We start from the raw sequence: 15,601 nt of genomic DNA, 5'->3' as shown, positions 1-15,601 counted from the left end.
TATCACCTGCTTTCTGCTATAGCATAAAATCCCTTTAAGCTTCCTGCAGGGAGCAGATCATTTATCTTTCTCTGTTCACTAGTGGGAGTGGGAATGTTTCCTGTGATATTGCTTTTTATTAACCCTTGATCAGCTTTTCACACTGCCGACTGTATTATTTTTATGATGGGTGGGAACATGAGATATGGGAGCTAGGGAGTCAGCAATGATCTCTGAGAATAATAAGGTTTATTTCCCACTTATTTCACAAGTGAGCCAAGTGCGAGAATACCACAAAATGAAGTAAAACAAATAAGGACCTATGGATGCAAATGCAGAGAAATGAGTGTATTTTATTTAAAAGCATTAGGGAACGTCTTTGTTTACAGCAGAACAGTGACTTGTGTTAAATAAAGTTAAAAAAAAAAAAAACATTTCTGCCCAAATAAAAGACAATTTCTGGAACATAAAATGATAAAATTTTCATATTACTTGCACAGTAGGCGTCCTTTCCCAACACCTCATCACTTTGGCAAGAAGGTGAACGTAATCTTTACAGTGTATGAGCCGCACACAGCATGATACTTTGCAAATATTGCACACACTCCTTGTTTTATATACACATTAATACACAACTTTGAATATACCTTTTTGTATGCAATGGCTTTAAATACTTTAAAACTCTCCCATTCTAAGACATCAAAGTGATTTAAGGTTGAATGCTAATGTTACATCGTAGCAGGCCCTTATTCCAAAATTGCATTTTTCTAGAAATATACCTTCATGTACAGGGAGAGGAGCACTGATGTATGCAGCATATACCATTAATCAAGACATCAATACAGTCGCTTATAAAAGTGAAATATTGTCCATAAAAAACATTGTGAAACATTATCAAAATAAACAAAAATGGACTGTTGGGAGAGTGTAGGCGTAATGTAGTGACATGCATATTAAAAAAAATCCCAACAGGAATGTTTTTAAAGAAAACACTGCTCAGTCTTTTCAGGTAGAAACACGTAAAGACAAGACAGGTTATGTCTTATCAAGCATCACGTCATCATAAAGGAGGAACAAAGTCCGTGTCCTGTCATCTCTGCTGCAAAGAGTCTCATCTTTGTCTTCCCCCCACCTCCATCACACAGCCACCATGCTCCCTTTTCCATGTTAAACAGGTCCAGTGCCTTGCTCATATTGGTCTTCGGTGGCCAGACAGAAAATAGAAAAATGAGACTTGTCTGTTTTTCCCATCAGTTTCTCTCTAGGCTGAGAAGCAGGATTAAGTTCTGGAGTGATAATATGGCATCACTGGCATGCCTGCGTTGGCAGGCTTAGGCAGCTCTGAGTTTCACCCAGGCTGACATCAAACCACAGAGGATGAGCTGGGAATGCCCTGGATGGTGGCACTGGTTGGTGTGCCACTGATGGCATTAAAGATGTGAAGCGAGTCTGGGAGAATGCTTTTCATGCCATCCTCCACTGGAATGATCTGGAAAGAAAAGAGTGTGTAGGGAAGAACAGACAGTCTTAGCAAATAGTTACTGCAAGTGAATCTTAATTTTAACATTGCTCTAGTTAGCTTTCTTGCTAAAAGTTGATGAGGACACTGATACTACTCTCATGTATATATGCAAAAATATGACGCTACAGATGGAACACAGCTAGCTTAGCTAGGCAAACAGACTCGAAAAAAGAGGAAACAGCAACTTCTGTCTAAATAGTAACAAAAACTGTCAGTTAGCACTTCTAATTAACTAATTAACATGTCAGGCTATTAGTTGGCTTTGAACAGAGCCAGGCAAACAGTTTTTCCTCCCTTTTGAGGTTTTGTCTCGGGTTAAGCTAACTAGCTTGCTGTAGCTGTATATTAACCAAGCATATAAAGACATATAAAGCTAATTTAAAGCAAAGGTATTAATCAGGAAGCTTAACACATACATGAAACCAAAAACAGCTAGGTAAAAACAATCAATCCACAAAACACGCACACACAAAAAAATCTGAAAGCAGAAGAAAAATTTGTGCATGTATGTATGTATGTACATAAACAAATAATGTAAATTGATGTTACATAGCACACACATTCTGAATCTGATCCACAAACATACTGTTAATTCACACTCAAATACATGTAATGTACACACATATATGTACATGCATATACACGGTACATACTGTGTATGCGTGCAAGACAATAACTCGGCAAGCCAAAACAGGAAAAAAAAAGCCAATATGTGATTGTTGGTGTAGCCAGACGCTGGAACAAGTATATTTAGAACAGGAATGTTTTATGTTTTGATTTTGGAAATTGCTGCAATAGAGTTGAAATACTTGAATGTTAATGGCTTCAGTCTTTGCAAAGGGCACTTTTTGCAATTTCCTGGTGAGCTGACTAAAATAATATTTTATGTGTGGCTAATTTCAGATTTATTGCAGGGATGTAAAGATAAGTCAGTGGCCTGATGAGATAACTGTGTCTCAATCTATCTAGTGTTTTTAAGGTCCTCTAGCTTTACCAGCTTAAAAAATTCTAATGATATTATTAAGAAACATTTGGCTAATTAGAATTGAGAACAAGGACTTATTAATGTTTGAGTCTGTTTTATAGTCTAAAATGTAATGTGTACACCAATTCCACCTCAAGCCACTTTGTACCATCAATCCTTAAGTTGCACAGACATCTGACGGAACCAACAATTAACGGTCTTTATTGCACACGTATTTGTCTTTCATTACCATCATATCTGCTCATGTCAGCACAAAGAGAGAACAGAGAGTGATGTTATCAAAGAGCCCATTATCACTTAATCAATCATATAATAAATGACACACTGTCTACCTGCCAAAACCCTAATTCAGAGTCAGATTACAGGTATAGCATTAGCAACGCTCAATGTAATTACACTATTACTTGGGCTGAGCAACAGCTAATGTACTTACTTGTTCGTGCATGATGATGGACAGCTCTCTGGCTAGTTCTCTGTAGTTGGCCTTCATCTCATCGTGGTACTCCTGCTGGTCTTCTTTGATCAGTCGTTCATTAATGCCCAAACCGTGGCCACACGCATCCACAAAATGCCTGATCGCAAAAACAGTGTTAAAATGTGCTAAAGGGAGATCTGAACAATCTTTGCACAGAAACACACACAGTCATGTTTTCATATCTTTGTGAGGACATCTAATTGACATAATGCTTTGCCCTAGCTGCTTACCCTAACCCCAACCATCAAAAATGAAGTCTAACCTTAACCCTAAACCTAACCATAACCTAATTGTAACCCTGACACTAAAACCACATTGAGCCTCAGAAATGCCTTCAAACTTCTGGGGACGGGAACTGTGTCCCCATAAGGGCTGTTGGTCCCCACAAAGATATGCAAACGTGGTACTCACACCCTCACGTAAGTCAGCGACAGCTCACCTGAAGACCTCTTTCAACTGTTTGACCTTGTTATCAGGATATTTCTTGGCACATGTATCATCGAGAAAAGCTCTGGCATACGCAAGAGGTCCTGCATTTACCTGAGGGCGGATGTGATAGATTTTTTTTTTTTGTGAGTATTGTATGTCAGGTTTGTATTGTGTTGCTTTTACGTTTCACAGAACTTAAAAGCAGGCACCTGGACGCTGATGCTGCCCTGCAGTTTGAGCTGCAGACGGATCATGTCCACCTCGCTGGAGGAGCACAGCTGTTTGATCTCAGCCACCTTCTTGCTCATCTCGTCGATGGCAACCTCGATGGGGCTCAGATCAGTATGGTGTTGATACATCACCGCGATCCGTTTCTTTACATACGGAAAGCAATGAGTGGCTGGAGGAGAGAAAACACAATGAGGTTAGTGGTGAATAGCGAATACCGGTAGACAGATTTTCTTAGTTTTGCAGCTCAGGATCTGTACAGCCTGTGAAAGCCGCCACATAATAAAGATAAGAAGACGTGCTTGAACTTTTGAATCTTTTGCACTATAAATGAATAAAACCAGATTAGGATTACGAAATGTCCATGAAAAAAAAAACAGCTGACATGTTCAAAATCTAATCAAGATCTTCATTCATCCACAGTGACTAAAATAAATGGAAAAAATTACGTGTGTAATGAACAGTTCAAGGCAGACTTGCTCTGTTGTGCTGCCCAAAAAAACCACAACCCACTCCCCCCAAAATAGGAGGAGGCAGCCAATAATTAGAGAGAGAAAAAAGTATCTAACATTTAGGATATAAAGAGATTAAGTAGACTTTAATCAGAAAGAGCAGTTGAAGTCTGATAATGGGTTTATCCTGTATTTATCAGATCACTGTATTTTGAAAACACTGATGTTTATCCAGGCAAGAGACATCTAACAAGACACAACCTGAAGACTGAAAGTCAGCGCTGTTTGACTGAATCCATGTTCCACTACAACATAAATATAAGCTGGGTATTTACTGGTAAGTATAGTCCTGCGTTTGCACTGCTCCTCCACACCGCCTTGCTTTTTGCCCGAAATGGTGAAAGGCATCTCGAAAACAAATCGACGGATGTTGTGGCTCTTTTCAAAGTCCGTTTTCCTGTCGACCAGCTCCTTCTCCTCCAGGTATGGAGTCACATGTGTCACTTGGATGTATGCGTACTTTGAGTCCAGGTCCTTGGGGTTGATCTGCAGAGAATGCATGAGTTTTAAAACTGTATCAGCCTGCGCAAAATAACTAAATAACTAAAAATAAACGATAAATTAACAAAAGTCTCACCCGCCCAGAGTCCTGAATCATCTTCACATTCTCCTGACCAAACTTATCAGAGTATAACTTGAGGAGCCGCTGAGAAATCTCTGAAAGAGGCGTGAATTTGGGTTCTTTGTAGATATACTCCTTCCCATCTTCATCTTCAAAGAAGCCCTAAAAAAATAAAAGAGGAAAAAACCCATATAAGATACTTTCAAATTGTCAGACTAAATGAAAACGCAGCGTTTATCTAATAGATAATACCACATCAAACCATTCATGGGTTGTGAGTGGGAGTCATTTCAGTCAAGACATTTTTTTTAAAGATATGAGAATTTGGCCGACTCCAAACTATCCACAACCGTCTATTAAACATTTAAGAACAGAGACCAAAACTACAAAAAAGCCAGTCTTAGGTCGTTGATGTGAGACACGTCAAAGGACTGACATAGGTACATGAATTTCACACAGTCAGTGCATGTTAGTTATTTGTCTTGAATGTAAATGGGAATGGGAATGCCAGTGAGATTTATTAGCCCTTCAGCTGTTTCCTGCAAAGATTAGGATAGCACTAAAGCTGGAAAATACGAGGAATTAAAGGGCTGGAAGATAAGCAATGCACGTGAAACAGCACTGACTGCATTAGCAAAGGAGCACAACACAGCCTAAAACGTCACTACAGTTCCAACTGAAAGGTTGGCTTTCATATTGATTTACCTCAGCCTCTGAGTCAGTAAACTGGTACTGCTACAGGGGTGTGGACAACACACGCACATACACATAAAAACAAATGAAATTACTGTTATACCAGAAACCTATACTGTGAAGAAATTTAATGGCATCGATTTCTAAAAACATCTCAAAGATAGAAGCAACCACACCCAACAAATTAATTAATAAACCTTAAAATAACAGTCATTACTAAAACTTAGCAAACTAAAGCATAAACACTTGATGAGTAAATGAGTGCCATGCAAAACAGTCTCCCAAACGGAAGCAGCAGCGCTGACTGCCTGCTACTGTAGCTCGAAGCAACAAACTATGGCTGAGAAGTGCAATGAATTGAAGCAACACCAAAGTCACACACAGACTCAGGCCGCTCACAAGGGCTCACGGGGTCTACTGCATAACTTACCGCTGCCTTCGAAGAGGATTAAAAAGAAGCAGAGAGGTGTATTAGAGTGGGTCTGAAAACACCACAGCACGTGGTCATGCTCGTCAGCATAATAATCGTAACTGAAAAAACCCCCCAAAACAAAACTTAACCTCCTCAGCAGCTGCCGTGCTTCAGACATCAAGTGTGAATGAGTCTAAGCTAGTTGAACTCACCTGGCCAAAGAAAGCCACTCTGAAGTACGTGCCCAGCATCCTCTTCCCAGTATGCATGACCTCCGTCACCTTGCTGTACGCTCGATGCAGCGTGTCATACAGGTGAGCCAGTTTCTGTGTAGAGTCAGTGAACTTGATCAGGATTTAAAGATGCTTATGCTGCACGCTTAGCCTGAATCGAACAGAACTGTTGCGGGGGGGATAAAACACCCGACAAATAGAGTTTGTACCTCAAAGTCCCTCCGCTTCTCATAAATGGGGATAATGAGCTTGTAGATGTCAGAGATGAGCTCGTAACGCTCCGCTTTCCACAGCCCATCTGCGCACTCCTCCAGAAGCTCCATTAAGACGTCCTGAGGGATGAGCACAACAGAGATGGAGAGCTGCTGGTGTACAGTGCAAAAGAAACACAGCTCACAGCGTGTCAGCAGCTCATTTTATCACAATTAAAATGCACCAATTTTAAAGACATACTGAAAGAAAATAGTTGCCTTCTTTGATTTATTCTTTCTTATAAAAGAAAAATAGAAATAGTAACAGCTTTTGATGTGACTAAATCTGCTTTCCTCCAGCAAATGCGATTTCATTTTATTTTATTTTTTCATTTTTAGCACAAATGATCAAAGTACTTCATTAAAGTGGACGTCTTGCATTCCGACGTCCTCCATCATTGCGGCTTCTTCGTCAATGTTTGGAGTCACAACACGAAACGCCGAGCAGCCCTGCTTGAACATGCCTGGAAACACCGAAAGATCAGGCATTATTATTCTTTTTTTAAATCAACAGGGCTGCTATCTAATAAGCAGGAGAAACATTTCCATCACAGAATACCGAAGTACCTTTTCTTCGCAGGTATTCTGCCACGAGTGCTGCAACGTGAACATAGCACATGGCTGCCTGCAAACGGCAAAAACAAGTCAGGTCAGATAAGCGTGGGTAGATAAAAGCTCTGATTATGCTGCAAATTGGTATCGCTCGAAAAAGCAGCACATAGTAAACAGGGCAGTTTGCAGCACTTGATGGTGGGCCTCGCTGCACGCCACACTGGCACTGGTGCTTTGATACAAAGTAAATACAGTCTCTATCTGATGTTTAAGATTGTTGGGCCCAACATCAGACACAGAAATCAAAAGCAGGACCATTCAGCCACACAGACTTTCACCACAAACCTCAGACAGGTCTCCATTTTTCACATGGATTCGGGCCATACTGTCAAGCCAGGTCTTGCGCAGCTCAGGTGTGCTGGCATAAGACTTTGCGAGACTGTACTGCAGGTCCACCAGCATCTCTGGATCTCTCTCATGCTCCTTCATCTGCGCTGTGGCCATCAACACTGTTCTGATGCGTTTAGTCAGGTCTTTCACATCCGATGGGAAAGCTGTGTTCTGTTGAAGATGACGCACTAATGTGAGCTAAATCATCGTTAGCTTCCTTTAGGAAAACTTGATTCTAACTGGTTTATTTTATTCATTAAGCTCAGGCATAGTTTTCAAATGGCCTCTTTAAGTGGAACCAGGATGAACCTGTTGCACGTGTGTTCCTCACCTTGATAGTTTTATCACTGTTAGCACAGTTGTTGATTATTGACAGAGACTGCTGGAAGCGAGTACTTCCTATACCAATGACATCTGCTATCAGCTGACTGACAGCAATCACAACCTAAAGAAAAAGAAAGGTCAACAGTTCAAAAGAGGAATGAAAATGCTTGTGGTCTCTAGAATCCCAGAAAATTTGGCTTAAGGCAGGTAGATATTAAAGTTTTACTGTGGCGACAACTCTCTCACCTGTAAATGTGTCCGGACGAAGGACTTGCGACCAGTGTAGTCAAAGTTGCTCTTCATGAGAAAATAGAGCAGATGGGCTGCGTCGCTGCGAATGGAGCTCAGCTTGGAGTTGCAACATTTCAAAATCTCATAGCAGAAAGCAGCACACATGTCTGCACGCCCTTCAAAAAACGTGCACGGGAACTAAGGGGTCAAGAAGACAAAAATCAGTCAGTGGCTTACGTGGTCCTCTCATGGGTTAACAAAAGGAGAAAAATTATTAAATAAGGCGCGTAAGTCCTTCATACCTTGTAAATGAAGGTGCGCAGTGAAGTGAAGACCTGCTTGAGGGCCGTTTCTGACTGATTGATCCGCAGGAAGCAGAGGTGGACATCAAACACCTTCTTCATCAGTGGACTGTGGCCGTGATCAGCACACAACTGTGTCTGTGGCATAAGAGAGGATCATCGGATTTAAAAAATAAGCCCTTATTTCACAATAATGGGGCAGAACAAGGTTAATTAAGTAAATACACAAAATACAGTGAATTTGTTTGGTACCTTAAAACTCATGATGAAGATGCTGAGTGTGTCCAGGACGGTCAGGCAGACTTCAGTGGCAATGTTGGTCTCCAGCAGTGACTGATTTAACACGTCAGCATCCGAGTGACTGTAGGCTACAAAGACAAGAAAAGGCTGTAGTTCTTTCAATCACCACCAGTACACTCAATGTAAAACCTCTCCTTTGTTATATATGGTCATGTCTCTCAAAAACGTAGCGTTAGAGGCAAAGCCGCTGCATGAAAGTTTGAGTTTCATTCCAAACTGAGGCCAAAATTATCTGACAAACTAAAGCATTTCATGGAAAAATTGTCACAAGCTGGCGAGGCATTTTTTTCTTTATAAACTACAGCGATGATTTTATTTGATTGCATGAAGTTCAAATGTTGACATTCTTTTTTTGGAACGTTTTGGAAATTTTGGAATAAAACCCTTCATAATTCACGAGGACTGCTTTCGCAAAGCGAAATGTAAAAATGTAGAGTTGAGAGCAGAAGATGAGCTGGTAAAGGGATGAGGAGGTTTTGAAAGCTGATGTTCTGTTAAAACAGGCATGCTCTTAAATCAACCAAATCAACATAGCCAGTATAGCAAACGTCCTAACATCCTGGTACATTCTTACCATGGTCTACAGATATGCCAAGAACACTTGAAATCTTTCTTACACTGAAAACACAAAGAAACTTATTATTAAATAATGCCATTTAACAAGATCACCGCCTAACAGTGGACGGCTGCACAGCTTCCTCCCCAGTTTCTTTGAATTTACTGATGCACACATGTTTTCTAAAGGCTTTTCCTGCTGGGATGTAGTATGATGGAGAAGAAGAGGATGCTGATGTTGAAAGAGAGGCATGAGGAGGACGAGGGCCCTGTGATGGAGAGTGTTTGATGAGAAGTACAGTATGAGGGGAGGGGGGGGGGGCACTTACTGTGGTTAAATGTGTATGAGTTATCCAGGCTGCTGAGCTGCTGTAAGCGGGCATGCATCATTCCCGCCCTGTTACGGGACACAGGAAGAGTCTGAGACTTCCGCTCATGTGCAACAGGTCCTGCCCCATCCTGGTTCCTGATGAGGAAACAGGATGAGTTAATGAAGCTGCAGGTTACGGTAAATAATACATAGATTTTACAACTAACACTCGAACGCCCTGGGAGCGATTTGAATTTATGAGATTTTAAAGGCGAAAGTAAAGCTGTGAGTGCATGTTTGCCATGCAGTTTAAAGCTGAGAATAATCAAAGTGGTATTGACAGCATTTATTGGTTTAAGCTGAAGCCATGCATGTAAGAATGCGAGAGGCGATGAACTTAAAGCGTCGGATGTGTCACAGCACTGCAACTTTTTTTCTTTTAATGGTGAGAAGTTATCATGCAATTGCTCTCAGTTTCACCTTCAGGCTTACCCAAGCAGGAGAGGGCAGGAGCCAGGTTTTATTTCATTATGTTAAACTTGCCAGCGTTTCAGTGGACAGAGACAGAAACAGTGGTGGGGGGTTAGACAGAGTGAATACATAAAGCCTTCTGGGAGTCGCGGCGAGTTCCCAACTGTGATTCAAGTACAGTGCGTGTACTCTGATCAAATCAAATTAAAATAACAGTACAGTCAGACTCTTCAATAGTAAGCAACATGATGGCTTACAGACAACAAACAGCTGGATACTCATAAACTGCATAAAACCTAAAAGTTGCGTTGATTTGTCTTCTCATGATAAACAAGTGCTGAGAAGCCTGAAATCCTGTATGGGTGACAGCAACATTACCTTGCAATGTATCTCTTTCCCATGTATCTGAACTGATGGAGGCACACTCTGAGAAATGGAAAGTGGGTATAAAAAATTAAAAAAACTCAGTTGCTATGTGTTTTTCTGCAATGCGTGTAATAGCTGGTTATTCTCTATAAGATGTCTTACTCGACTAAAGTGAAGAAGTCCATCAGGTCAGAAGATGATGCCTTGTTCCAGTATGTGAACAGAGCATCTAAAAGAGACAGAGATGGACACTGTGGAGACTTCTTTTGGGTTTGTTTTTTTTTTTTAAACGTAGTGTAAACAATTAAGTAAAGCTGGAAGAGCAGGAGCTGTCGCAGAGATGAGAGTTTACCTTCAGACATGCTTTTGAGCACATGTAAGAAACACATGAGGAGGCTCTTGATCTCTGCCTGGTCCAGTTTATCACATCGCAACAGCGGGCTTCCCAGGGTCGAGGCAGGTTGGTTCTGCAGGACAAACGGGACAATCAGGCATGGATAGAAAAATACATAATCCTACCAGTGTGTTGGCTCCAAGTAAGATTTGAAAAACTAATCAGGTTATTTGAGACTTACCACAGCAATGCCATAAAATCTGTCGCCTTATTTGATAGCATGAGTGCATTTTCACGATATTTTTGACCATTTGATAAACAGCAATCAATAATACAAGCATAGCACAACGACTGAATATAACGCTGAGGATTTTCTTGTTTGGCTCTGGCTTAAAACTTTTTTTTATGTAGGAACAACCGTGTGATGTGGGCTCTAAGCATTTGGATAATGATACTATTCCCCAGTCTTTCCCCACAACAGTGGATTTTAAATTAAACAATCAAGATGTGACTAAAGTCCAGATTTTCAGCTTTAATTCAAGGGGTTTAACAAAAGTATTGCATTAACCGTTTAGAAATTGCAGCACACATAAATCCCCATTTCAGAGGCTCAACATTACTTTAGCAAACTATAGCTAAAAAAAAATGTTTCTAATACTGCAAAATATTTGGTATCCAGTGATTGTCTTTAGTCTAGAACCCTGTGAAATCACCAAATGCTGTATTTCCTCCTTTGAGATGCTCTGTCAGGCTCGTATCACCACCTTCAGTTGCTGCTTCAGTTTTGTCTTTGGTAACTAAAAAAGCATGCTCTGCTGAAATTGTTATGGCCACTGAAGAATATGCAATTTCTTTGCCATAATAGACTTTAAGGTTGGTTTTCCAGTATGCTTTGGGTCAATGTCCTTTTACACTGTAAAGTGCTGCATGATCAGTTTTGGGCAGAGAATGAAACCTAATACTGAGCGTTCCAGTGAGGGAATGCCACGCTACCAAATACAAGTTAAACACGCCAGGTCTTTTATCTGCTTACTTTGCCATGGAATAGTGAGGAAATAGACCTCACCTTGTCCAATTGCTTATTCCTAAACAGTAATGCAATACTTTCCTTAAATCCTCTGAATAAAACTGAAACCTGCACTCTAATCATATCTTGATTGTTTCATTTCAAACTCACTTTTTGAGATTTACAAAGGCAAAACTACAAAAACTGTATTATTGTCCAAATACTTAAGAGGTTTTCAGAAGGTCAGAGAACTACACTGCAGTGAAATGATTCATCCAGATGTTGCAGGGATTTGTTCCCCCAGCTGAGGCACACGGCAGGGAAAAAAAACAAAACCCAAGCAGCGGAGCAGCAGCTTTACCGCAGCAAGAAGTTGGCTATATACCAAGCACGTTCCTTTGCCAGCAGTTAGTCTAGACCATGAAACTAGCTGGGGATGACTTCATGGAAAGCATGATGCTGTTGCTTTGGATTTTTAAAGGGTGTTTTGCAGACTGGAGAACTTTAAGGCTAAAATTAGGTTGGAAAGGCTGATGTGAACTTCAAAGTCTGGTACACTTTTGGGGCTTGAGCTATTCTTGAGTTGCTAATAGTTGTGTGTCTTCTTGCCCCCTCAGCAGGGAAATAAAGCAGCTGCTGCACACCAGAAACAAAAGCAGTTCCAACACTGGGTGAAACACGACAACAAAAATCCAGTCCTTTGTGTTTAAATCTTCTCAGATTTAGTTTGAGGCTGTTTATCAGAGAGAGACAAGAAATCACACAGCACGAATGAGAGGAAATCAAAAGCATGCATGCTTATCACCATCTGGAACAAGAAAAGCGCTAAACGCTCGTGAGGCCCTGAGGTAAAACACGTCTGCTTTACAGCAACAGAGAATAAACAGGACAAAGCCTGACAATCTCCTGGCAAAGTAAGGGCTTAGAGTTTAGGGCATCAACACACACACCTGGGCACACACACACTATCATTCCCAGATGGGACACTCCTAGGAGGGACTGTGTGGAGCAAGGAGGTGTTTTGTACTTGAAGTGAACTGCTGGACTGCAGGGCCCTCTCTGGCACACTGGGGACAGTGAGCAGGGAGAAGTCCATGGTGGCACGCTTGGAGTGCACGGAGAGCATGGACTCCTCAGTCTCCGTAAAGAATTGCAGGACATTGACAGAGTGTCTCCGTAGAAACTTCTCCGTCTGCCATGGCCAGCCATACAGTGAAGGTGAGGAGTTAATGGCACAAGTTAGCAAAGAGAGACTTTATGTGGCAGTTTTTCCCATAATAAGGGGACATCTGATGTGCCTGAAGTGCCATTTTGAATTGCATGTTAGACACATGCGTCAAAGAAAGGCTAAATTGGATTTCTAATACATATACATAAACATTTTCCGGGAATCTCAAAGCTCATTCTGTCAAATACCTTGTCAAGGGAACTGCCCTTGTCATTGTTCCTCTCAGGCAGGCTGTTCCCAGAATCAGTGCTGATGAGCGATCCACGAGAGTCGGCGTGGCGCACAGAGTTAATGTTGGGGGTGGACGCCGCATGAGGTGAAGCTGTAAAAAGGAATAAGAGTGAAATGTTACATAAAATAAACATAAAGTAACCTGAAAGGGAAAAAAAGGAATGTCTTATCATTTACCGGTGCCAGAGATGGCTCCAAAAACATCTTTGTGGAAGCCGGTGTCCAGAAAGGTGCTCGACCTCGGAGGTGTCATCAAAGTGTTGGTATGGAGAGAATCGTCTCTTCCATTCTGCAGGACAAATAAAGAGTTTAATGAATCAAACCCACATAAAACACTGTGTGTGTGTTTTTTAATGAAAGTTAACAACACGGACAGCTCTAAAATCTCTGATCAAAAGCACACACAATTATATTATATTTATATGTTACATTTATTTTGTAGTATTATTGAGATATTTTTATATGCATTAAAATTTGGATCAAATGGACACAGCACATGGATAAATACATAATACTCAGAAAACACACTAGGTGGCTCCCTTACACTGGTGCAGTGGTTGACGGTGAACGGCGACACTTCCTTCACATTTAGCCTGTTGACGTTTTCTTGGAGCAGACCAAACAAGGGCAAGTACAGGGTGACTAACCTGGCCTGCTGGCTCTGAAAAACAAAATGAATAATTTAAAGAAATGTCTCAATATCACACACGTCTCACAAACACACTCATAAAGACAGGGACAGGGGTGTGAAAACACTGCTTACTTTTGAGGTGTAGCGATCGTCAAATGCATGCTTCATCATGAGGCTCTTCAGCACTTGGATGGCAATCTGACGAATCTCCCTGAACTCCTGCAGAGCTGCGCTGGCTTCCCTGAGCAGCAGTCCAACCAGGAAGTGATTCTTACAGAAGTCATCCGTCAGCGAGTAATCCAGCTGGAGGTCTGTGAGGATAAATGGGACGATAAGGAGACTAGGACTGACCGACAGGAGAAGTAGATGAAGAGTGTGAAAGGAGAAACCCAAAAAACTCACTTACCAATTTGACACAGAGACAGTAATCAGAAAAAAATGATCAACATTTAGAGAGTATAGCTACTGCAGCCAGCTTTAAAACTCATTATAGGCAGATGATTCTTATAAACATCATCAAACAGTCTAAAATGAGGAGAAAACAAAGGGAAAAGCTCAAACATTCATGTTTGACAGATTCACACTGTGGTTGAGCTGCACTTCCACATCAGCAAACGTCGCTGAGAAACGCGACTAAAGCTAGCGGCTGAACAACAGCAGGTTTCCAGCAGCATTTTAGACACGTAAAGAAAACCCAAACACATGACTTTATTCAGAAACCTTTTGCTTTTATCTTTTTAAAACCTGCATTTGAAGCACACAAGAATTAAAAAGATATCTGGTTTCTCAGGAACGATGGAAAAAAGTTTACTCAGTATAGCCACAAACCCCCAAACCAGTTCAAGATAGAAACCCCCCCCAAAAAACAAACAAACTACAAGCACACCAAATCCCCCAAACCTGATGATGATGACAAGTAATAAACAGTCTAATCTGACAAGATCATAACCTGAAATCCCAGATGAACCAGCTTACAGGAAAGCTTAAAGAACTGACAGGTTCAGATTTTAGAGGAAATTTGAAACTAATAAACGATCGGCATTGAAGTCACGACACCTTCCACCTACCTACTGGAGTGTCACATGACTCCACAGTATTACATGGAGGTAATGAGGCTAATTGAGGAAAACACAAAACAAACACAGTGTACAGTGTACATTTTTTTAAAGCAAAAGAAATCGACTGCATGAGCATTTATTTATTTAAAAAAAAACAAAAAAAACGCTGTATTTTATTGTATGTGTGCAGTATGTTCTGTGGGTACAAGTGCTTTATTTTGTAAAAAAGTTCATGAACTACTTTTGCGCTGCTGCCCTTCCACAGCAAAGCATTTTATATATGCAAACACTTTAGCAGTCATTATCACAACTTTCTCACCTTGAAATCTCAAAATCCGTCCCTTTCCAAACGGCATGGGCAGGTTTAAAGGGACGAAGTGCTCGTGGTTGCACACGACTCGCAGGAACTCAAACTTGAACTCAAACAGAGTCTGTATTGAGAATAAACCTCAATTAAGAATTATGGCTGATAATAAGGCTTTGCTTTATGACTTCAAGTTGAATAAATAAGTTGTTGTGCAATTTATTTCTATAAAGGCTGTTGCACGTTGTTTTGTCAGCCCACCTTTGGGTCTCCAGGCACAAAACAGTTGATATAGTTGTTGATCTGCTTGAACACAAAGCCTCTGTCCATCAGGTTGAAACAACGCTACAAAATAAAGAGAGCACAGTATATTAGTTACCATTTACCTAAACGAAAAGCACTTTGAAAGCCATCTGTGATAAAGTATCTCTGGTTTCTGACCTTGATGAAGACTGCCAAGCTGTGGTTGGCATTCCGGGCAGCATCTAGGTTGTCCTTGTATTTCTGCGTGATGTGTGGCATGATCATGTTGACCAAGGTCTCCACAGTGTGATGGAACGATGCAGAGAAGCGCTGGTTCCTGGACAGCTGGAGGGCACAGCAGGTAAGTTGTTACAAATGTTGTTATTCAGCATGAAACATCCCAAAGAACTCCCATGAAAAGATCAAAGGTTCAAAATGTGGGAATTGTGGTTTATTTGAGTCAATCTTACATCCTTCAACAGTA

General features: G+C 41.0%; 1 protein-coding gene across 8 annotated transcripts in view; it reads right to left on the bottom strand.

The window, feature by feature from the left end:
- Window positions 1–312: 312 nt before the first annotated feature.
- zmp:0000001200 (dedicator of cytokinesis protein 9) overlaps window positions 313–15,601 on the bottom strand; it is a 73,020-nt gene continuing 57,731 nt past the window's right edge. For 2 of the 8 annotated variants that reach the window (XM_026144454.1, XM_026144448.1), the window contains exons 28-56: window positions 15,316–15,462; window positions 15,136–15,219; window positions 14,890–15,001; window positions 14,580–14,627; window positions 13,645–13,823; window positions 13,426–13,542; window positions 13,059–13,170; window positions 12,839–12,972; window positions 10,435–10,549; window positions 10,245–10,311; window positions 10,095–10,142; window positions 9,265–9,401; window positions 8,333–8,448; window positions 8,081–8,218; window positions 7,794–7,976; window positions 7,555–7,668; window positions 7,179–7,394; window positions 6,849–6,906; window positions 6,639–6,745; window positions 6,240–6,362; window positions 6,010–6,123; window positions 5,816–5,821; window positions 5,398–5,427; window positions 4,708–4,854; window positions 4,406–4,616; window positions 3,600–3,790; window positions 3,401–3,501; window positions 2,920–3,058; window positions 313–1,468 (exon numbers count right to left, since the gene is read on the bottom strand). In XM_026144454.1, the coding sequence (XP_026000239.1) occupies window positions 1,343–1,468; window positions 2,920–3,058; window positions 3,401–3,501; window positions 3,600–3,790; window positions 4,406–4,616; window positions 4,708–4,854; window positions 5,398–5,427; window positions 5,816–5,821; window positions 6,010–6,123; window positions 6,240–6,362; window positions 6,639–6,745; window positions 6,849–6,906; window positions 7,179–7,394; window positions 7,555–7,668; window positions 7,794–7,976; window positions 8,081–8,218; window positions 8,333–8,448; window positions 9,265–9,401; window positions 10,095–10,142; window positions 10,245–10,311; window positions 10,435–10,549; window positions 12,839–12,972; window positions 13,059–13,170; window positions 13,426–13,542; window positions 13,645–13,823; window positions 14,580–14,627; window positions 14,890–15,001; window positions 15,136–15,219; window positions 15,316–15,462 (3,420 nt within the window). In that variant the 3' untranslated portion in view covers window positions 313–1,342. The remainder of the gene's footprint in view (window positions 1,469–2,919; window positions 3,059–3,400; window positions 3,502–3,599; window positions 3,791–4,405; window positions 4,617–4,707; window positions 4,855–5,397; window positions 5,428–5,815; window positions 5,822–6,009; window positions 6,124–6,239; window positions 6,363–6,638; window positions 6,746–6,848; window positions 6,907–7,178; window positions 7,395–7,554; window positions 7,669–7,793; window positions 7,977–8,080; window positions 8,219–8,332; window positions 8,449–9,264; window positions 9,402–10,094; window positions 10,143–10,244; window positions 10,312–10,434; window positions 10,550–12,838; window positions 12,973–13,058; window positions 13,171–13,425; window positions 13,543–13,644; window positions 13,824–14,579; window positions 14,628–14,889; window positions 15,002–15,135; window positions 15,220–15,315; window positions 15,463–15,601) is intronic. The other 6 variants (XM_026144455.1, XM_026144453.1, XM_026144456.1 and 3 more) reach the window with 5 other exon arrangements.

This window comes from Astatotilapia calliptera, chromosome 16 (genome assembly GCF_900246225.1).
Source record: "Astatotilapia calliptera chromosome 16, fAstCal1.2, whole genome shotgun sequence".
Taxonomy (NCBI): Eukaryota; Metazoa; Chordata; class Actinopteri; order Cichliformes; family Cichlidae; genus Astatotilapia; species Astatotilapia calliptera.
The sequence above is the reverse complement of the archived record's forward strand: the minus strand, read 5'-3'. Positions and strand labels throughout refer to the sequence as shown.